Below are 23,946 nucleotides of genomic sequence, written 5' to 3' on the forward strand. Positions count from 1 at the left end.
TCTCCACCCCTCTCACTCCCTCTCTCCATCTCTTCGCCTTTCTCCATCCTTCTCACTCTCACTCCCTCCCTCCATCCCTCCCACTCCCTCTCTCCATCCCCTCTCACCCTCTCTGTCCATTCCACTCACTCCCTCTGTCCATTCCTCAGACTCCCTCTGTCCATCCCTCACACTCTCTGTGCCTGCTCCTCTCGCTCCCTCCATCCTTCTATCTCTCCCTCTCCCCTATCCCTCTGCCCTTGTCCCTCTCTATACCCCTCCTACTCTCATCAATATCAAGATGGTGGGAAGTGTTGAAGGGCAATATTTACACCTCATTGAAGATGCAAATTGTGTTCTGTTGAACACCAACTCATCAGTGAACTGACTGAATAATGATGATCAACCAATGTCCTTTCCCCAATAATCTTACTCATTTCAATAATCTTACTCATTTGATCACTTTCATGAGCATATTTTATCAATTTGCAAAGAATCACCACGTGCTGTTTCGGGGGAGCTTTTGTTCAGGAAATTGATTAAAATGAGCAAAACCAAGACAAATGAACTGTCCTCCTGCTCCTTCATCCCCATGTTGCGTACATGTGTTGTAGGCAAGAGACAAAACCGCTTGCCATTGTTGCATGTGGAATTCACAAATGCCATTATACATGACAATATATGTAAAGAGTCATGCGTTGACAGGTTGTCGTGTTTCTCTTACCTCGACCTGATGATGAGTGACCTCTGTTTCCCAGCCACAGTAAACGTATTTGGTTGACCTGCGGTATCGGTCTCGTGCAACTGGGAAGGACAATGGTGCACAGAAAGGGGGTTAGTTTAAGGACACTAACTCCGTTGGTGCATTCAATGCTGACCCGGGTCGAGCCAAAACACAAGAAACATCTCGGATCCCATGGTTTTCAAATAACGGTGGACAATTATAAAGAATATCTTGATAAACGCAGTTAAAACACTTCAATTCAAGTGATCTTAACCAATTATATAGAAGCAACACATCAAATGTTGTTCTAGTGGTTTACATTTTCAAGCTACCTGGAGGACATGGAGTGAAATGTAATGATCTCACCTGCATTCCGTCAATGTCTATCCTTGTGCGCACACTAAACTTCTGCAGCCCCATCAACCTCAGTTTTGGTGCACAATACAGCAGCATGTTGTTAAACTGCAGGAAGGATGGAGGAAAAGAATGCAGGTGAGAAGATGATGACACGTAAGGCATCATAATCGGGGACCAGGAACATTACTGCAATGATTATGATGAAAGAAACAGCATATGCTTTTCTCCAACTCTCCCCTTGTCCATCTCCCTCTGATCTCTCCGCTCTCTGACTCTCCCAAACAACTCCAGGATGCACGCATTGAACCCTTTCCTGGTTAAACTCCCAAAATCCATGCTGTTGGCACCACACTTTTCTCCCAATTGTGGATCCCACTTCCCGAGATTGTTCAATCGCACTCTTCCTGAGAGGGCGTGAATCAGGCAAGCAGAGCAACATCCCTCATCTCAACTCGTGATCTTTTCTACCCCCATTTTCCCCAACGAATTACCAATTTCCCAATTCTACCCCATTCCCCAACTAATCCAATTTCCCCTATCTCATCTCCCCTCCACCCCACTAATTACCCATTTCACCTAATCTACCACATTTCACCACTAATACCCATTCCCTCATACACCCATTTCCCACAACTATTTACCCATTTTCCCCTTTTCTACCCCCATTTTCCCCAACTAATTACCCATTTTCCCCTTTTCTACCCATATTTCCGCCAACTAATTACCCATTTTCCCCTTTTCTACCCATATTTCCGCCAACTAATTACCCATTTTCCCCTTTCCTACCCCTATTTCCCCCAACTAATTACCCATTTTCCCCTTTTCCACCCCTATTTCCCCCAACTAATGACCCATTTCCCCCTTTTCCACCCCTATTCCCCCCCCCCCAACTAATTACCCATTTCCCCCTTTTCCACCCCTATTTCCCCCCAACTAATTACCCATTTTCCCCTTTCCTATCCCCATTTCCCCCAAATAATTACCCATTTTCCCCTTTTCTACCCCCAACTAACAAAATCTTCTTAATTGCAGGTTTCCTTCCATTCCTTCCCTTTTACTATTCATTCATTCCTTTGCTTATTATGTCCAATTATTGTCCTCATTGCCCCACATTCATTCCATTGCCCTTTACTCTCTTGTCTCGTAACTCTTCCAAGAGCCTAGATGGTGCATAATACAAATAACGTGTAGTGGGACATTCTACTGGTTTGGAAATATCCCTTATTACTTTGGAGTAATTTTGAGGGTGAAGGAGCTGCGCTCCAACGCGAGTCGAAAGAATTGACGCGACCAAAGACGGAATTCGTCCGAGTTGCTTTATTGAAACAAAACAGCTCAGGTATTCTGACAAAAGCCCGTTTATCGGGCAGCAATATATATACACATTTATGTCGGGAGGTTTGCCCGGCAAAAGCTATACCGGGCATGCCCGGGTGTCAAGGGCGAGCCTTGGAAAGGCGAGTCTGGACCTGCCCGGGCGTGTTTGGCTGCGGCCTGGCAAGTCGAGGCTGGGCGTGCACGGGCGCTCTGGGCGAGCCCTGGAAAGGCGATAGCGGGCATGCCCGGACGCTCTGGGCGAGCCCTGGAAAGGCGATAGCGGGCATGCCCGGACGCTCTGGGCGAGCCCTGGAAAGGCGAGAGCAGGCATGCCCGGGAAAGACGAGACCGGGCGTGCCCGGGAGGTTCGGGCGTGCCCGGGAACAGTGAGTCCGGGCATGCCCGGGAGAGGCGCGTCTGGCCGTGTTCTGGCCGGTGCAAGGCGATTGTGTGCATCCAGCGGTAACCGCTACACACGCCCCTCCAGAATCGACCTGCACCGGCAGGGTCAATTTAAGGGGGGTCCGGATGACCCGGCCGAAGCGACCCCTGGAGGGTCGTGGGGAGGGGTCCGACGTGGTGGTGGGTGGTCGAGCGGGGGGAACTGTGGACGGGGGGCGGCCTCGCCGCGGAGGAAGGGCCAACCGTGGTGGTCGGTCGACGTCCATGTGCGCCGGTTTGAGGCGGTCCACAGAGATCCGGTCCGACCGGCCGCCAACGTCGACGACAAAGGACTTGTCGTCCCGTTGCAGGACCCGGAAGGGCCCGTCGTACGGCGGCCGGAGTGGCCCCCGGTGCGCGTCATGACGCACAAAGACGTACTCCGCTGTGCGAAGCGCCGGGGGGACGTAGGACTGGGGGCCACCATGGCGGGACGTTGGCACGGGGGCAAATCGGCGGGCGGCCTCCTGGAGGTCCGAGCGCTGGTGTGCGGCGGACCAGGGACTGGTAGCGTTGGGCACGAACTCGCCCGGGACGCGGAGCAGCTGGCCGTAGACGAGCTCGGCGGCGGACGCCCGGAGGTCCTCCTTGGGGGCCGTGCAGAGGCCCAAAAGGACCCACGGCAGCCGGTCGGTCCAACCGTCGTCCTGAAGGCCTGCCATGAGTGCGGCCTTCATGGAGCGGTGAAACCGCTCGCACAACCCGTTGGCTTGGGGGTGGTAGGCCGTGGTGCGGTGCAGCGTGACCCCCAACGAGCGGGCGACCGCGCCCCAAAGTTCGGACGTGAACTGTGGGCCGCGGTCGGACGAGATGTCCGCCGGTGCGCCGAAGCGCGCGACCCAGGTGGCGATGAACGCCTGCGCCACGTCGGCGGTGGTGGTGGAGGTGAGGGGCACGGCCTCCGGCCACCTGGTGGTCCTGTCCACCATGGTGAGCAGGTGGGTGAACCCCCGCGATGGGGGCAGGGGACCCACCAGGTCCACGTGGACGTGGTCGAAACGCCGTGCAGGCACGGTGAAAGGTGCCAGCGGGGCCTGGGTGTGGCGGTGGACCTTGGCCCGCTGGCAGGCCGTGCAGGCATTGGCCCAGTCGCGGACGTTCCGTCGAAGGCCGTGCCAGACGAAACGCGCCGACACCAGCTTCTGAGAAGCTTTCCGGCCCGGGTGAGAAAGGCCGTGGATGGAGGCGAAGATGCGGCGCTGCCAGGAAACGGGCACGATGGGGCGAGGCTGGCCCTGGGAGACGTCGCAGAGCAGGACGGTGCCCGCGAAGGGGATGTCGGCCAGGCGGAGGCCCGTGTCCGCCGCCCGGAGGGCCTGCACCGAGGTGTCGGTGGTCTGGTCGGCCGCCATGAGCGCGAAGTCCACGCCGAGGTGGACCGCGTTCGCGCTGGCCCGAGAAAGACAGTCGGCCACAGCGTTGTCTTTGCCGGCGACGTGCCGGATGTCCGTGGTGAATTCCGACATGGCGGAGAGGTGGCGCTGCTGGCGGGCCGACCACGGCTCCGTGACTTTGGCCATTGCGTAGACCAACGGCTTGTGGTCGACGAAAGCCGTGAACGGGCGGCCCTCCAGGAGGTGTCGGAAATGGCGAACGGCCAGGAATAGACCGAGCAGCTCGCGGTCGAACGTGCTGTATTTTAGCTCGTTCGGCCGGAGCTGCCGGCTGAAAAAAGCGAGTGGCTGCCAAACCCCGTCCACCCATTGTTCATGGACGGCGCCCACCGCGTAGTTGGAGGCGTCCGTAGTGAGGGCGATGGGCGCGTTGAGCACCGGGTGAGCCAGCAGCGTTGCATCGGCGAGGGCCTGTTTTGCGCTCGCGAAGGCCGCGTCCATGGCCGCGGACCAAACGATGTCATGCTTGGCCGGCTTGCCCCGGAGGGCCTCGTAAAGGGGCCGCATGAGCTGAGCAGCGCGGGGCACGAATCGGTGATAAAAATTCACCATGCCGAGGAACTCTTGTAGGGCCTTGATGGAACGGGGACGCGGGAACGTGGTGATGGCCTCGACCTTGGTCGGCAGCGGCACGGCCCCGGTCTTGGTGATGCGGTGGCCCAAAAAGTCAATGGTCGTCGTGCCGAAGTGGCATTTGGCCGGGTTGACAATTAAGCCATGCTCGCTGAGGCGACCGAACAGTGTTCGGAGGTGGAGGAGGTGCTCGGCGCGGGACGTGCTGGCGACGAGGATGTCGTCCAGATAGACGAAAAGAAATGGCAGGTCGCGCAGCACGCCGTCCATTAAGCGCTGGAACGCCTGGGCCGCGTTTTTTGAGGCCAAACGGCATCCTCAAAAATTCGAACAGGCCGAACGGCGTGATGACGGCCGTCTTCGGGACGTCGGCCGCCCGGACAGGTACCTGGTGGTATCCCCGTATCAGGTCAATTTTGGAAAATATGACCCGTCCCGCCAAACGGGCGGAAAAGTCCTGGATGTGCGGGATCGGGTACCTGTTGGGGGTGGTAGCGTCGTTGAGGCGGCGGTAGTCGCCACACGGGCACCATCCGCCCCCCGGCTTTGGCACGATGTGCAGTGGTGAGGCCCACGCGCTATTGGAGCGCCGCACGATGCCGAGGTGCTCCAACGCGTCGAACTCGGCCTTTACCACGGTGAGCTTGGCCGGGTCGAGGCGGCGGGCCCTAGCGTAGACCGGCGGGCCCGTAGTGGGTATGTGGTGCTCGATCCCATGCCGCACTGCGACGGCCGAAAACGTCGGCCGCGTGAGGGCCGGGAATTCCGCGAGCAGGCGAGTGAACTCGTTCGCCGTCGGGAGGGCGCACGCCAGTTCGGTCGGCGCGGAGCTGCTCATCGTGCACGCAAGGGAGCTGAAGGTCTCGGCGTTGAGAAGGCGACGACGTTTGACGTCGACCAGCAGCCCGTGCGCGCAGAGGAAGTCGGCGCCCAGCAAAGCCATGGGGACGCAGGCGGTCACAAAGGTCCACTGAAAGCGCTGGCTGCCGAAGCAGAGGGTGACGTTGCGCGGGCCGAAAGTGCGTATGGCCGAGCCATTAGCAGCGACCAAAGAGGGGCCGCAAACGGCGTCCCGCCTGTCCTGCTCGGAGGCGGGTATGACGCTCAGTTGGGCGCCGGTGTCACAAAGGAAACGCCGCCCGGACGCTTTGTCCCGAATAAAAAGCAAGTTGCCCGAGTGGCCGGCGCTCATGGCTGGGAATGAACGCCGGCCCGGCCGTTTCCCGACTTGCCGAAAGTGCACGGGGGTCGGCACGTCCGAGCCTTGTGTCCGAACCTGGCGTGGTAATAACACCACGCCTGGTCAGGTGGAGGCCCCGGCCGTCGTGTCGGAAGCGGTCAGCGCGGCGTGGCGGCCGCCAGTTTCACCGGCAGTTCGGCCTCCAACCGCGCAGGGCGCTCGGGCGTCGCCTCGGACGGCGGCAGGCTCCAGGTAGCCGCGCCGATGTGTTGGCCCGCCGAGGAGATCTTATCGGCTTCCCTGGCGAGGGCGCGGGGATCGGTGATCGACGTGCCAGCCAGGGCGAGGCATACCGGGTGAGGCAGCTGGCGAAGGAACAACTCGCGGAACAGAAAATCCGGAGAGTGCTCACCGAGCAACGAGAGCATATAGTCCATGCGCTCAGACGGGCGCGTGTCGCCGAGCTCGGGCAGGTCGAGCAGGCGCCGTGCGCGTGCCGCCGGTGAGAGGGCGAAAGCGTCGAGGAGGAGCGTCTTCAGCGCGTCATACTTGTCGGCAGCCGGCGGCTGCTCGAGGAGGCTCAGGGCGCGGGCCGCGGTGGCGGAACCGAGCACTGCCACGATGTGGTGGAAGCGGGTGTCGTCCGCGGTGATGCCTCGCAGGGCGAACTGGGAGTCCGCCTGGGCGAACCAAACAGCCGCGTGAGCCTCCCAGAAGGTAGGCAGTTTAAGAGTCACCGTGTCCATGTCGGTCGGTCACCAGTGAAGGAGCTGCGCTCCAACGCGAGTCGAAAGAATTGACGCGACCAAAGACGGAATTCGTCCGAGTTGCTTTATTGAAACAAAACAGCTCAGGTATTCTGACAAAAGCCCGTTTATCGGGCAGCAATATATATACACATTTATGTCGGGAAGTTTGCCCGGCAAAAGCTATACCGGGCATGCCCGGGTGTCAAGGGCGAGCCTTGGAAAGGCGAGTCTGGACCTGCCCGGGCGTGTTTGGCTGCGGCCTGGCAAGTCGAGGCTGGGCGTGCCCGGGCGCTCTGGACGAGCACTGGAAAGGCGAGAGCGGGCATGCCCGGACGCTCTGGGCGAGCCCTGGAAAGGCGATAGCGGGCATGCCCGGACGCTCTGGGCGAGCCCGGGAAAGACGAGACCGGGCGTGTTCTGGCCGGTGCAAGGCGATTGTGTGCATCCAGCGGTAACCGCTACAAGGGTAAATTATTATAAATTATATTAATTTAATTGCTTTCGTGACTCAGTTTGGACCGTCGGCTCACCGTCATCAACCAAGAGACTTCTGGCTCTCCATGCCTATTCTGGCTCTCCTAAGTAGAACGAATCCCAGGTGACCAGGGTGACTGCCATCCCCCATGCCCCAACCCCTATTTGTGTCCCAGGTGGTTTAAAGAAGTACCCATAGTTTAGGATGATATAAAAGCTGCCTTGTCCTCAATTGGACTGCCATGTTTTTACTGCTAGAGATTTCCTAATTTTTGCTTATTTTTTGTCTAGTACGTGCTCTCGTCCATGCTTGTTATTTTTTTTATATACAAAGTCGAGGCTCGTTTAAGAGCTGACACATCAAACACAAAAACAAAAACGGACACATAAAACATACAATAAAGGGAAAGGGAGACAAGAGGGGAGAGAGAGGAAAGCATACAGGCACAACAGTAGAGAACAGGGATATCGGTAGATCTAGGGAGCTGAGGGGGTGGTGGGCGGGGGCGGGGGGGGGGGGGGGGGAGGGTGGGTGGATTTGATTCTTGGTGGATATAAATTTAGTGCAGTACTATATAAGGAAACTAGAACGGCACACTTCGATGTCACGACCTCGACTGATATGGCTCCTCCCACATTATTGCATCATTATAATACTTGTATCAAGTTTGATTTAAATCCATTCAGCTGTGCCCAAGTTAGCACATTTTTACCTGCCATGACCTCTGACCTTTGACCTATTGACCCCAAAATAGAATCAGTTAATGTTTACATCATTATACATACCTGTACCAAGTTTTAATTTAAATTCCTTCAGCTGTTGACAAGTTCTCACATTTATACCTGACATGACCTCTGACCTTTGGCCTTTGACCTCAGGACCCCCAAAATCTAATCAGTTAATCTTGGTTCAGGTAACCTTGGTTCTGATCATTTAATCAAAAATGGCTGCCAAACCATGTGACCTATGATGTCATAAATTTAATATTTCAATGCAAATGTGTCATAGATCAGGTGGATTGTGATTTGCAGCTTGGCAGGTAAGGTTTTCCATGCTGAATTAGAGATGGTAGCCAATGGTGATTTCCATGCATGGATAACTCGTCCGAGTCCCCATCACAAACTTGACTTGAGATTAGCAGCTGGCTGAAGAGACTGCAGGCCCTCTCAATGTCTCCCACCTGTTGCTTCATCTTGGATTTGGTTTTTGCCATGTGTTGCTTGAAGATGGGGAAGATATTCCTCTTGATTGGCTCATGAACTGACGCAGTCCTCTCCACAATAACATCCTTCAGATACTTTGTACACGTAAATGCGAATGGTTCGGAGGATGTGCGGAGTATCGTTGAGAGAGAGGAAGACAAATGATGTATTGCGAAAGATGATGGGAATAGAGCCTGTGATGGATGCTGTGAAGAGGAACAGGTTGAGATGGTTTGGTCATGTGTTGAGGAAGGATGAAAGTGACTGGTTGAGAAGAGTGATGGAAATGAATGTAGAAGGAAGTAGAGGACGGGGAAGACCGAGAAAGACTTGGCTAAAGATGGTGGAAGAAGAAAGGCGGGCAAGGGGGTTAACAAGGGGAGATGCAGAAAATAGGGCAAAATGGAGAAGATTGTCATGGGGACCGCAAGGCTAACCCCCGCTCTTGCAGGGAAAATGGCCTCAAAATGCCTGTTGTTGTTGTTGTTGTAGATACTTTGTACACGTTGTGGTGCCCGCTTCTTCCATGCCGCAATATGTGCTCATCACGTCCTTGTCAACACAATCCTGGATATCGAGGACCACAAGTTAATGTGATTCCTCGGCAAAAAGGGTTGCCAATCGATAAAACTGGGGTAACAGAATTTATTGGCTTGAAACTTGAAGGATTGCTGAGTTGAAAACCCTTTTTCATGGTTTCTAAAATCAGCAGGGTCATCTGTAGAAACCTGCCTTTCAAACTCTGGACCTGACATCATCCATCATTTCCATGTTGCTGGATTCTCTGTCAGACATATTTCTCCACCAGAATCCTTTACTTTCGCATTATTCCGTTCACGTGCTTGGTCCAGTGGCATTAGCAGGAAACCTCTTTTGTGTCTTAGGGAAGACCCAGAAAAACAGAAGCTCATGTCTGATGCCATCAGGGATATCCTGCATTTCCTGGACATGCGCATGAACCCAGCTGGTGTACTTTTGGTGTACAGGACAAAGAACCAGAGTTTCAGCTTTTCCAATACCTCAATGTAGAGTGTGAAGTTTCGCCACGGTTGGAACGGACAAAGATGAGAATGAGAATTTACAAGTGGAGAATAATGTCCCAGTACTCAAATGCTGGACTCTTCGTGCACATTTCTTGATTCCACTTTGTAAAGGCTTCTTACTCGGGCTGCCCATCATGTTGGCCTTTCAAACTTCACCAAGCACCTCGCTGCAGCTTGACAAGCGACAGCACAGTTAGAGTGCGATGCATGAAAGAAAGTCTGCAGTTCCCACCGAGGCAATGCCTGCCTCACCCAGAACTGTAGTCCAGCTGCTTTCCGCTTTCCTCGAGTATTAAACCTTTGGCCTTCACCTGACCTTGACTAGGCCACCCAACCTGGGCACTCCCTTCCAAAATGTTTGCTCAGGACCTAAATGACATGTGTGCAAAGTTTGTTGCTTTAGTTAGTCCAGTGTGTCACAATTTCATCAAAATTTCCCCCCCCCAAGCCACCAGACAATGTTAGACTGAAGAGCTTCACAGGCAAGGCCTTGCATCAATGTGTTTGCCATCCTGCAGGTGGACGTTCGGCTTTAACCCCATTTGCCAACATATAAAACTGGTGGATGCAAAGGATCTCACAATGCCTTCTGACAAACGAGATGCCAAGTTATTACGGGCCCAAATGTGACCCTAATTTCTGTACTGACTACGTCTATAGTCCAGCAAGCAGCCACCTTCATGGTACTTGGCACATCTGGGGAGTAACCTGGGACAGGAAAAGGTTGCTACACCCCCTGGATAACTCCCTGCCAGAGGTGGTCTTCCGGTGGAGGGGCCAGAAAGAACGGATAGAGTTTTTAGCTGCGACGAGCAGCTCTATGAAAGGACCGCGTTGTTGTTCTTGTTGTTGGGGTGCCTTTTTGAATAGCGCATGCGCATACACTCGGACGTGCGTTGGTATGAGGTAAGAACATCGCGGACTAAAATCGAGATTTGTTTGAAGAAACCAGAATAAATAACTACACGTCGCAGCTGGTGACCACACTGTGGTCATTTTTCTCTTGTTTTTTAATAACATTTTATATGAACAACTGAAGGACCGTTATCCAATGAGCTTGCCCACAACCTCATGAGGAAGGACAAGTAATCAGCTTCGCTCACGACAATTAGCACCTCACCACGGCTGAAAGGTTCGATTATAAAATCTGTTGTGAGCGGATCTACTTGCTCGTCAAGTGTGGGTGGTTGTGGTGATATAGAGTTTAGGTACAAGGCCTGCAATTACAATTTCAGACTCATTTATATTGATTAGAATACGTGTGTAAATCAATACATTGGCTCTTACCAAGAAAACATGTCTTTCTTGCACCGATCCATTCTTTGCAGACAGTTTGAGGATTTGTCCTTCTTTAATCAGCTCATTTGAAGGATGTACAATATCTTCTTCTCCATCAAGCATTTCAAACACCTTAAGAAGTGTATGCATTTTCTCCTGAAATCATGACAAACAGGTCATGGCGTAAGAGAATCAAACTCGCTGAAACCTATGGGGTAGAAGGTATACGACATGCGTGTTTACATGTTCTACAATTTCATAACAAATTGGCATAACGTGGAACAAAAATGGATCCCTGATCGAAGGCCAAACGATTGTGAAACTGACGTTGCCATTCCAAGAATCGCTGTCTTGTTTTAAATCAATTATACTTCACCTGGGACTGTTTAAAAAGTTTAACAAACATAAAGGAAAACATGATAACTATCAAATTCTTACCTCCTCCACAAAAGGTGGATGGAGGTTATGTTTTCACACCTGTCTGTCCGTTTGTGAACAAAATATCTCAAAACGTTGTGGACGGATTCGGACGAAATTTGGCAGAGATGTAGCGTATTTGACAAGGAAGAAATGATTAGATTTTGGTGAAGATCCGTAATCGGATCCGGCTACTAGAATATTTTACGTGATTCTTCACCATTGAGAGATGGGGCCAAAAACGATACATAGTGGGATATCTCAAAAGGTTGTGGACGGATTTGGACGAAACTTGGTGGACAGGTTGGGTGTCTGACAAGGACAAATAGATTAGATTTTAGTGAAGTTCCGGATCCCGCTAGTATAATTTTTAAAGTGATTTTTCACCATTGACTGATATGGCCAACCAGGTGGAGGTATGCTCTACTGAGTGCCGGCCTAGTTGAGTGAGGTTTTCCTTGCATACCTCCAGCTGCACCTTCCTCCTCAAACCAACAAAATAAAATTAAACAATTAAAACTTACTCTATATTTCAGTTCAGTTGCATTTTAACAAAACTTTTAAAACAAAAAATACGACCTCACCATATTCTGGACTGACGTCATCATGTTGTGACACCCAACCTACACACCTGATGATCACGCAGATTACCAAAAGCCAAAAAAAAGCACACCCGTTTATCGTCCATCCGAGGGATATTGGTGAATCACCTTGCCTATAAAACACCAGGATGCCAGTTTATAGCTGGGCCAGGATTCAAACCCAGGCTAGACACCTTAGAGGCGAGTGTGCATACCTCTGGGCCATTTTGAAAGCCCACAAACTTAAATAGATTTGTATTTTTCAGCCCACAAACTTAAATAGATTCAGCCACAAATGTAATATGTATAATTTGCACCAAACATAACGTTTTGAATTTAGGCCAAAAAGTTTCATCTTGGTTTCGTCGGACCACAAAACATTTTTCCACATGGCTTCAGAATCTTGAGTGGTTTTTTGCATACCTCGAACAGTACTCAAGGTGTGCTTATTTGAGCCACGGCTTCTTTCTTGCCACCCTGCCGTACAAGGCCAGACTTGTGGAGTGTTTAGGATATTGTTGTCACATGCATACAGTCTTTGCCATAAAGGCCTGTAGCTCTTTCCAAGTTGCCATTTTTTTTTTTTTTTTTTTTTTTTTGTATACAAGATCGAGGCTCGTGAAAGAGCGAACATTAATCACACAGAAAGACAAACCGACACATAAAACATATAACATCGGGAGCGGTAGACAAGATGGGGAGAGAGGGGGAAGGACAAACACAACATTTGAGAGCAGGGACCGAGAGACATGGAGACATCGAGAGATCTGAGAGAGGGCGAGGGCTTGGGGGGGGGGGGGGGGGGCATGGGAAGGGGGCGGTGGGAGAGGTATAGAACATATGGACACTGCCAGGACTTCCAGGAAAGAAGTTGGAATTTCAAACAAGGTGGATCTGGGGTGAATTAGCGGGGGTAGAAAAGATCAAGGTTTTGGATGGGGGAAGATAAGAGATGGTGGTGAACAGCTGTTTTAAAGACCTGGAGGGAGGAGTGGGATTGAAGGGAGTGAGGGAGTTTGTTCCAGAGGCGGGAGAAAAGAGGAATGAAAGAGTGAAGGTGAGCAGAGAGCCGAGATTTCGGCAGTTTAACCATCAGAGGGTTGCTGGCAGATCTTGTGCGACCTGTAGGAATATTTGGGGGACAGAGCACAGAGAGAGCTGGGGGTGCAAGGCCGGAGAGGAGTCGGTAGAAGACAGAAAGACCACCTACCTGCCTGCGGTGAGTGAGTGAAAGGCCCTCAGAGATAGCTTCATCGCGGGAGATTCCAATAATTCTGAAAGCTTTGGTTTCAACAGCGTGAAGCCGAGCTAGGTGTGAGGCAGGAGCACCGGCCCATAGGGGAGAACAGTATTCCATTGAGCTGCGGATGAAAGCCTTGTATGTGGTGAGGAGCTCAGGTGTGCCTAGGAAGGACTTCGCACGACGGAGGATGCCCAGTCGGCGACTGGCTTTGGAGGCCAGCTTGGAAATGTGGTTTTCCCAAGAAAGATCATGGCAGATAGCGAGACCCAAAATCTTGAGCGACAGAACTTCTTGGAGAGGATTGTTGAGAAAGTAGATGGGAGGGTTGTCCAGTCGATCTTTTCGGAGAGACATAGTAAGAGTGTGAGATTTGTCAGGATTGAAAGACATGTTCCACTTGTTTGACCAGTCTGTGATTTTGTCCAGGTCTTCGGAGAGTGAGGAGGCAGCAGACTGCCGATCTGAGGGAAGAGGAATGGAGCGGCAGAGAGTGGAGTCATCAGCAAAGAGATAGAGAGGATTTTCGAGAGAGTCAGAGAGATCATTGATGAAGACCAGAAAAAGCACGGGGCCCAGAACACTGCCTTGGGGAACTCCAGCCTGAACAGGAAGAGGAGATGAGAGAAACCCATTCAGGGCCACACGTTGACGACGACTAGAGAGGAAGTCCGCCAGCCATGCGTGGAGATTTCCATGGATACCAAAGGAGGAGAGTTTGGTGAGCAGAGCGGGGTGCCAGACCGTGTCGAAGGCACGTGATATGTCGAGGGAGACAGCTCTAATTTCCTGTTTGGCATTGAGGACCTCCATCCATTGTTGAGACAGCAGAAGCAGCATGTCCAGAGTAGAGTGACCTGGTCTGAAACCAAATTGATGATCAGAGATCAAGCCATTGGAGAAGAGGAAAGATTTCATATCCGAAGCAATGATGGATTCCATGACTTTGCTGATAATTGGGAGAAGGCTGATTGGTCTGTAGTTGCTAGGATCTGTTTTTGCACCTTTTTTGTGCAAAGCGGTGATGTTGGCTGATTTCCAAGCAGATGGCAGTTGACCTTGAGCAAAAGAGAGGGTGAAGAGAACAGAGAGAGGGTGAGATAGAGCAGCAGAGCAGGATTTTAGGACCCGTGGGCTGATGCCGTCGGGTCCAGTTGCAGAATCAGAGTCGAGGGTTGACAGAAACTTTTCCACCTTGTCAGGAGGAAAGGACACGGAGTCCAGGAGCAGCAGGGTACGACTGGGTATGGTGGGTACAGAGAGGGATGGGTTTGGGACACAAGATTTAGAGGCAAACACAGAGTTGAGGCATTCAGCTTTTTCACGTGCAGAGTCAGCTGTGTAGCCGTTTGAGGTAAGGGAGGGGATGGAGGGGGAACAAACACCAGAAACGGATTTGACCAGACGCCACCAGGATTTGGAAGAGGGAGACAGATAAGAGAGTTCGGTCTTGAGAACGGAGAGATATTGTTTCCTGGCTCTCCTGAGGGTGGACACACACTTGTTTCGGGCTTTGTGAAAGGAAATGAGATTTCCTTCCGTTGGATTTGCTTTCCAGGAGACGAAGGCAAGTTGTTTCTGGGCAACAGCCTCACCACAAGATTCCGTGTACCATGGACAGGAGGAAGGGTATGACAACTGAAGACGAGATGGGATAAATCTGTGCATGAGAGAGAGCAATTTACTTTGGAAGAATTCCCAGGATGAGTTGATGTCAGAGGTGGTAGAGATGGGAGACCAGTCCAGATGATTGATGGCTGCTTGAAGACCGTGCCAGTTGGCCTGAGTGAAATGCCAGACTCGTCGACGCTGAGCAGGCTCCCTGAGGATGGTCAGAGAGATGTCCACTTTAACAAGGACATGATCAGATGATCCGATCGGAGCAGAAGAAGAGCAGCAGACATTTTCAGGGAAGTTAGTCATAACCAAGTCCAGAAGAGAAGATGTTCCGTTGACTGAGATCCGGGTCGGGAAATTGACAGATTGTGTCAGTCCCAGAGAGTCACAGAAGTCCTTTGCTGAGGAGCCATGGCTGGTGAGAGAGGTACCCACACCCAGCCAACTGGCATGGTGACAATTGAAATCACCACATATGAGGAAGAGAGAGTTGGGATGAGTAGATAGAAGTTGGTCCATATCATCAGACAGCGAGATGTAGATGGAGTCATCACTGTTTGGTGGACGGTACAACACACATATGAACAAGAGGTGGGAGCGAAGGGGAAGCCGTAGCCAGAGGTATTCCTGGGGGTGAGGTGGAGAGAGTGCAGTGCAGGGCGAGTGAGGAAGAGAGTTTTTGATAAAGATAGCAACCCCGCCTCCAGGACGAGGCTCAGGTCTATCATACCGGAGGAGGAAGTAGCCCGGGAGAGATACTATGGAATCAGAGACATCATAAAGGAGGAAAGTTTCTGTTAAGCAGATCACGTCTGGTTTGACAGAAGCAACCTGTATGGAGAGATCAGTTAAGTTTGAACGAAGGCCCCGGATGTTTGAGGTCCATACCGTTAATGAAGAGGAAGGGGGAGCATCAGATACAGAACAGGGGGGAGGAGGGGTAGGGTAAGATGTGGAAGAGGTGGAAGAGATAGGGAGAGCTGTTGAAGGTGTGTCAGAGATTTCAGAATAGCTCGGAGAAAGGGAAGGATGGGGCGGACAAAAGGTTTGATGGTGATTGGGTGAGCCACAATGAGGTGTTATTTGAGGAGGGGGAAGAGCGAGGCAGAAGGTTGGGGGAGATGGAGGTGAGAGTTTGAAGGGGGAAGAAGCGGGGAGGACGCTTTGAGGAGGGGGAGTGAGAGGGGGGAAATTGAGAAGCAATGAGGGTGGGGAGATTTGAAGGGGAGGGGTGAGGGGGGAGTTTGGGAGGGAAGGGACAAGGGGAGGGATTTGAAAGGGATGGGATATGGGGGAGATTTGGAGGGGAGGGGTGAGGCAGGAGTCTAGGAGGGGAGGGGAGGGGCGAGGGGGCGTCTTGGCGGGGAGGGGTGAGGGGGTAGTTTAGGAGGGAGGGGGCAAGGGGGGAGATTTGAAAGGGATGGGTGATGGGAAGATTTGGAGGGGAGGGGTGATGGGGAAGATTTGGAGGGGAGGGGTTATGGGGAAGATTTGGAGGGGAGTGGTGAGATTGGATTTTTGAAAGTGTACGATTTATGGGAAACGAACATTTATTGCAAAATGAGTTTCTTGTGACCTTCGAGTTAAAAATACGTTTAAGGACGCTGGATGGAGGATGGAGTGCAGGAGAGTTTAGGGAATGTAGAAAAAAGGCACTATAGGAGATGGATATTTTTTTTGGGATGAATTGATTTGGTGAGCAAGTCGAAAGCAGCCTTTTAAAGAAGAAGAAGAAAAAGGTGTTATAAAATATGACGGAATACATAACTTGAGGGGAAAGTGTAAACATTGAAGGTTAATGAGTGAAAACTATCTGGGGAAATGGGGGAGAAACACGTGGTCGAAGAACGAACGAACGAATAAGAATGAATAAACGAATGAGAACAGAGAAGGAAATGTTTTTTTTTTTTGTTTGTTTTTTTTGAGTTGAGATTTACACAAGGAAGTAGGCTATGGGTGAAAAGCCTGGGAATACAGAGACCGAAAGTTATTGGATCACAAACGACGGACCGCTGAGAGAAAAACAAAGCCTCAAGGTTGTACAGTGCACACTGTACAAGGCCTCAAGACACGACACGGCAAACAGACGATCAATTTATGAAAGATAAACACCGAGAAACAACCAAAGTTGCACACAATAACTTCACACACCGAAAGATAAATACAGTTTCGACAAAATACAATTGTGAACAGACTTAACTTCGAAAAACGTGGAGACCGTGTGGAGCTTCGAAAATCCCTCCCACGGTCTCCGAGATCTCGCGAGATCTCGCGAGATCTCTTTTGAAAGCCATTGGCCTCTTGGTGACCTCTCTGATCAGTCTCCTCCTTGCTTGATCATCCAGTGTGGAGGGATGGCCTGATCTAGACAGGGTCTTGGTGGTACCATACACCTTCCACTTCTTAATGATCGTCTTGAATGTGCTCCAAGGGATACTCAGGGCCTTTGAAATATTTTATACCCATCCCGTAATCTGTGCCTTTCCACAACTTTATCCCAGAGGTATTTTGAAAGCTCCTTGGTGCTCATGGTTGAGTCTTTGCTGTGAAATGCACTACCCAGCAGAGGAAAACTACAGGGACAGCAGATTTTATTCCGGAATAATCAGAATCACTACAATTTACCACAGGTTGAGGCCAATTAACTTGGTGTGTGATCTTGAAGGTGATTGGTTACACCTGAGCTAACTTACAATTGCTATTACAAGGGGGCTGGACACTTAACCAACCAAGATATGCTAGTTTTGTATTTTTAATCAATTTTCTGAAGTTTGTTGAGTTTGTTTTTCACTTGGAAGTTGTGGGTCATGATGTGTAAATAAAGGTGGAAAAAGCCTAATTTAATGAAATTTAATTCTCGGCTATATAGGTAATAAAAGGTGAAAAATTTGAAAGGGGGTGTAGACTTTATATAGTTACTGTATATGCAGTACACACATACATACACACATATACACACATATATATATTTATTTATATATATATATATATATATATATATACAGTATATATATATTTCTCATATATATATATTAGTGTACAACCACAATGTCATTCATTTTCTCTTCAGAGCAAGTGATGACAAAATATCATAAAAGCAGTACAGACATCATGGGGCTTTTATCATCTCGAGGATTGGAACATTTCCCTTCGATGTCCTAGATACGGTACAGCAATGGTCCAGCTTTTTGGCTATGTCGGCACTCACCATTTTCCTTATGGCAGCATTAGAATGATTGGCAGCCGTTGAGATGATTTCCAGCGATTCTGAAATAAATTGGAAATTTGAGCACAATGTTAATTCTCGAATAGAAAAGTAATAATTACTTTATGTCCTAGTTTTGGTGCCTTTAAATCACGAATAAAAAATTGAATCTTGCAGGTACAAAAGAGGCTCCTTATGGAAATTACTAATTATAATGTTTTTGTACACCGCTCCTTCCCTATTCCATCTCCAGGCGCTGCATGACGTCATCACCGGGCACCGAAGAGGGCCTGGCGATGACGCACGCTGAAAGGGAGTACTCGGTTTTCACTCCGGTTTCTTGTTTTCTTGCTTGTTTCCTTGTTACTTGCGAAAAAAGAAAATTTTTCAAGTATATTGGTTGGTCTTGTGCGTTATTCTGTCTGTTTGTCTATATGTCAGTCGCCTACAGGTCACAATTTTAAACCGATCTTCAGGAAACTTCATCAAATGGTAGGGTTGGTCATAAGCAAGAAGCCTATTGTTTTTGGGGTCAAAAGGTCAATCGGTCAACATAGGCCAAAGGTCATCAACTTTGTCAAATTTCTAAAATCCAGAATTTTCATGCAATTAACTTGAAATTTTAAGAGGATTTGCATATCTGGTCACTAACTTCAACCACCAATTATTTTTGAGGTCATCAGAGGCCAACAACTTATTTTTTAGATTTTGCAAGTATTGTGCTATGCACGACATATATCTTGTTTGTGTGTCTGTCCGCTCACTTATACTTGCCCCTGCAGGTCACAATTTTAAACCGATCGTCAAGAAACTTCACCAAATGGTAGAGTTGGTGGTCCAACAGAATCCCATTTTTTAGGGCAAAAGAACAACATAGGCCAAAAGTCAACCATTTTTCTTCAAGTTTCTAAAATCCTCAATTTTCATCCGATTGACTTGAAATTTGAATAGGAGTTACATATCAGCGGACTGAAACCAACCACCAATTATTTTGTGGTCTTCATAGGCCAACAACTTATTTTTGGGATTTCGCAAGTAAAGTATTGTGCTATGCAGTGCATATTTCTTTCTTGTTTGTTTGTCCGGGCGATATCTCAGCCATCCTTTGAGCTAAGAAGCTGAAAGTTGGGCACAATAGTGAGCACGTGCTTTGGTAAAACAGTGTTTTTTGTTATTTGATTAATTAATGAATTGACTAGTTACTTAATTATTATTGATTAATTAAGTACTTATTTATTTCCTTTCTCATCTGGGCAATAACCCGGGCACTTTTTGAGTTAGGAAGCCGATATTTGGACATGACAATGACCAAGTGATGTGGCTGTAAACGGTATTTTTGATTTATTGATTAATAAATTAATCGACTAATAATTTAATTATTTAATTAATGACTTAATAAATAAAAAAATTTAAGTTACAGATTCGGATGAAACGGTGGTGGTTTACATATTATATTAGCCAGTTGATTAATAATAATTTATTATTTTACGATTATTATTTATTTATTTTTGGTATTAATCACTTATTTATTTTTATCTCATATGGGCAATATCTCAGCTAGCTTTTGAGTGAGGAAGCTGATATTCAGACAGTGACCAAGTGATGTGGCTATAAAGGATATTTTTGATTTATTGATTAATCAATTAATTGATTAATTATTTATTGATTAGTCAATTAATCAATTAACTATTTGCTTTTTTAGATTAACGACTTATTTAATTAATTTTCAAAAAGTTACAGCTTCGGATGACACACTCACTGGTGGTTGAGGTATGCTATTTGCCAATTAAGAAATTATTCTGTGGTCATTATTTATTGATTTTAATTATGCAATTAATCAATCAATTATTGCACTCCTCTCCTTCCCAATACCGTATCCATGTGCTGCACGGCGGTATCGCCGGGCACCAAAGGCGTAAGCACGTGCTTTGGCGCCCCGGCAATGCCACGCGATGGTGGATGTTATTTATTTATTTGGCATGTGGTCGGTGTACTTTGAATGTATCTGTACTTGTTACAAGTTATCTTTTGACAAATATTTTATAGGCTTTTTATGATTTGATTTAGAAAAAAAGAGTTTTTGGCCCATTGTGCTGCCCTCGATTTCCTGGGATAAGAATGGTTTAGCATTATCTTCCCAGCATAAGCCAATGGCAAGATTCCAAACATGTGAAGCATCAGATAACAAGTTATAATTTTATTTTATTTCATCAGTAATCAAATACTGGACGTTGAAGATCACACAGTGTCCTTCGCGAAGATTAGGTGAGCTATCATGAACAAATTACAAATTCCTGCCATAACCTTAGGTGAATATCAGGCCGAGCCAGCCGATTCCTGAAAAACTTGGGCCAAAAGCTCTCCTCCTTACCAACCACACAAGAACATGTAAATAATTGTGGCAGAGAAGAAAAAGAAGAATCCGAGAGCAGGAAGCAGAAAAGGAGAGGGAGAGATGCTCAGACGAAAATAGAAACTCACTCTGTGCATCGTTTCGATCTGGTGAGTCTAATGGAAGACGTTTAAGGTAATCTTTAAGGAGAAGTTCATAACGTGGAATTCGTTGCACAGGTTCCAGCATGTGATGCTGAAGGGTGAGGTTCCTGCAGACCTCCATTTTCTGCGTGCAATCAAAAATACATGAAACATACGTAGTTAACATTTCCATTCATTGGTCGTTCTACCTTGATATAACCATCGTGTAAGGTGCTGTCACAAAGGTTCACACCTAACCACAAACAATAACTAGATATCTGTGTTCACAAAGCGATCACCAAGGGTAAGCCCACGATCCAATGACGGCCATATTTTTTTTCGTACCGCCATATGACATTTCAACTTCCAACATTTAGGGATAGAGAGTAAATAAAGAAAATGTGTCCCCATCTATATAAACTATCCATAAAACTCAACATCATGAATATCAGAGGAAAATTATAAAAGTTATGATCAAAAAGGTGTTTTTTTGTCATTTGATCAAAAAGGTCACAATCCGAAAAAAGTAGGTCGACACAAAACAAATATCAGGTGCACAATTTCAATGTAGGTTCACTGTTATGAGAGAACGTCTTGTCTTGAAAGGCCAAAAGGTCTTTGAGATCCCGCATTGGAAAAATTAAAAAATGACAAAAAAAACATTTTTTTTTCAGACCGCCATTTGACATTGACCTTTAACCCGGTGGAGTATGATGTAAGTTAAGCATAAATGCACCTTGCTTTAGGGCCTAGGCTATCTAGAGAGCAAAATTTCGTTCTGATCAGCCAAACTTTCGTCGAGTTTGGGTGGAAAATGTTGAAAGAATGTCTATAATTGGGTCATGACCTTAAAAGTAGGTCAAGGTCAAAAGTTAGGTCAACCCCATATACATAATATTTTCTTATTTGATGGAAATTTCATTCCAAAAGACCCAGCGAGTGTTTGGTGTTCAGGAAGAATTTTCTTTTCTTCAAAATGGTTCTATATATATATATATATATATGTATATACAGTACATATATATATATATATATAATTCTCGCTCCTCTGCTAGTCTTAAATCAGTGTAAGATGAATGAATTAAATCGAATGAATGAACGTACGTTTTTGGAAGTCCTCAAAGTAGCCCTTTATTACGTAATGGTTATAGCATCCACCCTGAGTCTGGGAGGTCGGTCCCATCATACCAAATGCCAATGGGGTCGTATCCCGGTTGCATCATACCAAAGACTTAAACGTTGTACGTGGTGCTTCCTTGCTTGATGTTCAGCATTAAAAAAAAACAATCGATTACGGAAAAACAACCACAGGTTGGTAATGGCGGAGGCTTCCCTGGGCCAAATGGCCTCCTCCTGCATCAAAATTCATTGTAAGGGAACGCATATAATTATTATTCCTTAATATCTTGTCCCAGAGTTGCACAATGGACTCACTCATTTCCTTGCGCATTCTCACCTGGATTTCCTGAATTATGGCTTTGAATTGGACAGACTTTTCCATCCACGTATTCAAAAGATCCATTGCTGGATCAAAATTCTTCACGTACTCGCCATACATCTTCAGGAATGGCGCGAGCTTCTGCAGTACATCACCAATCCTCGGGTTTACATTCCTGCCACGCACACGCAACACCCGACTTCAGCACAAGACCAAATGATTTACATCTGCAATGCATTCCTACTCTAAATTTAAGGTAACTGCAGCATCTTTGTCGAGACAATAGCATATTCTGTTTGAGTTTCCCACAATGCACCCTTAACAATAAAGTAACATGTATGTACTGTGTCAATTTGCTAATTAAAACAGTTTCATGTGATGTGAAATTGTGTAAAACATGCATGTGAAACTTCCATGACTCGTTGAGGGGCTTGTAATTACATGACTTGAACTAGATGGTATTCATAGAATACTTACCCTGCACAGTCAACTTGGTGTGAGCCAACTGTTCTGTTTTTGAACGTTTCTTTTTTTTGATCCAATATGGCTGCCAGACCACGTGAGCGATGACATAATAAATTTATATTCTCTAATATAATTGTTTCATAGATCATGCTCAATAAATTTCAAACTGATCAGACTAAGAGTTGTCCCTATCAAATTATGACGTCATAATTATGGCACCAATGACATCATCGTTAACAACACCTATTCCCCATATGGAGTTCTTTACAATGAGCCACGTCTCAATTTTTTCTATTCAGCGCTTCCGGAGATATAGAGGTGAAAGGTTTTTCGGTTTTTCCAATATGGCGCCTGTACCACGTGACCTATGACGTCATGATTATCATTAAATATTCTAAAGGAGGAGGTGCTCCTACGGTGAAAGTTTCATGTCAATCGGACCAACGGTTGCCGAGAAAATGAATTATAAAAATGCAGACACGGCACACGTACCTACGTACCTGAATGCTTATCCCCGGTTTTCGCTTCGCGAGCGCAGGGTAACAATGTCACCATAGCAACAACTAAGAGGGAGCCAATCAAACCGGTAGCTGGCTTCCGTACAATGTCCCTGCCTGCTGTTGATTGCTCGATGCATTAGAATAGACGGGCCTTGCACTTTACGGCCGTGCTGCGGAGACGCAGCAAAACGTCCGCGTCAATTGCACACCCTGGGCCCAGTAAACAACCGCTGACCTGACAAGAAACCCATATTACCTTTCAGACATAGCAAGGCCATTAATCAAACAGCAGTCATCTGTGGAGCAGGTCGTTTAAACAAGAGTGCTGCTCATGTTACATCGAATCCACTTTGGATCTCAAACAAAAACACAATTTCCAGACCACGTGCACCAGTGTAAAGAATGAATGGGCCTGCTAATTAAATTTCACGCTTTCCTTGGTTATCCTTTATATTCGAAATGAAAATCGATGTTCGGGGCCAACGGAATGCATTTTCCTATTTCCTAACAAACCTCTGATTTTTCACCATTCTTTCAGATTTTTTTAAATGCAAGGTTGGCCTTGAGAGAATGACAATGTCCTGGAAATGGTGAACAACATCAACAACAACAACCCTAGCAATAACAATACCCCCCCCCCCCCTTCCCGACAAGGGTGGGAAGCCCACTCATGATTTCTACCTTGCATATGTCAATACAAGGATACCGCAGAGCCAAGTACAATTAGCCCTTTTGCCTGGACAAGGCCTCTGGGATGCAATTTATCGCACCCGACATGGCAGACAAAGCAATGCTTCGGACAAGGGTGTGTGTAGAGTGTGAAAGTGCCCGCGTGTTCTTGCATAAAGCCGCATCTGTGGATCACAACCAATAAGCATTCCATGGTGGTTAGCACCGAAATTGCCCCCGAGGCCCCTTATGCTGTGGAATGAGAATGTCGCTCCTCCTCACATCCCACCCAAGCATGACAATGCAGCTGCTTGTCTGGAAGGCTGGAACATGGCCGCGTTTTCCTAGTAAGTACAGGGAGCCCACACAATCTCGGTCTGTTCTATTTTTACAGACTCATCATGATGGCATCATCTATCATTGTTGCTATACAGAGCATCTCAGTCCATAACATGTCTGAGGTCATTATCTTGCACACAGAAGTGGAAGAGAGAGAGAATACAGAACAAAGCAGGAAGCAGCACAACAAACGGAACAGCAGAACAAGGGCTGGGGAATCACTGACAGCAGAGTTGAAGGCCAGAAAACAATGGGTCAAGGGAGGAATGGGGGGCAGGAGAGGATTCA

The 23,946-nt window shown here is 47.9% G+C and overlaps 1 protein-coding gene across 4 annotated transcripts in view; it reads right to left on the minus strand.

Annotated features, from left to right (window-relative positions):
• Positions 1-23,946, minus strand: part of LOC137437508 (FYVE, RhoGEF and PH domain-containing protein 1) — a 246,501-nt gene that overhangs the window by 38,886 nt on the left and 183,669 nt on the right. For all 4 annotated transcript variants that reach the window (XM_078766002.1, XM_078766001.1, XM_068131886.2 and 1 more), the window contains 6 exons: positions 21,704-21,860; positions 20,254-20,392; positions 17,776-17,834; positions 10,722-10,868; positions 1,070-1,165; positions 704-783 (listed from right to left, as the gene is read on the minus strand). In XM_078766002.1, the coding sequence (XP_078622128.1) occupies positions 704-783; positions 1,070-1,165; positions 10,722-10,868; positions 17,776-17,834; positions 20,254-20,392; positions 21,704-21,860 (678 nt within the window). The remainder of the gene's footprint in view (positions 1-703; positions 784-1,069; positions 1,166-10,721; positions 10,869-17,775; positions 17,835-20,253; positions 20,393-21,703; positions 21,861-23,946) is intronic.

The sequence above is a fragment of the Myxine glutinosa genome, chromosome 12 (assembly GCF_964187855.1).
Source record: "Myxine glutinosa chromosome 12, kmMyxGlut1.1, whole genome shotgun sequence".
NCBI classification, from domain to species: Eukaryota; Metazoa; Chordata; class Myxini; order Myxiniformes; family Myxinidae; genus Myxine; species Myxine glutinosa.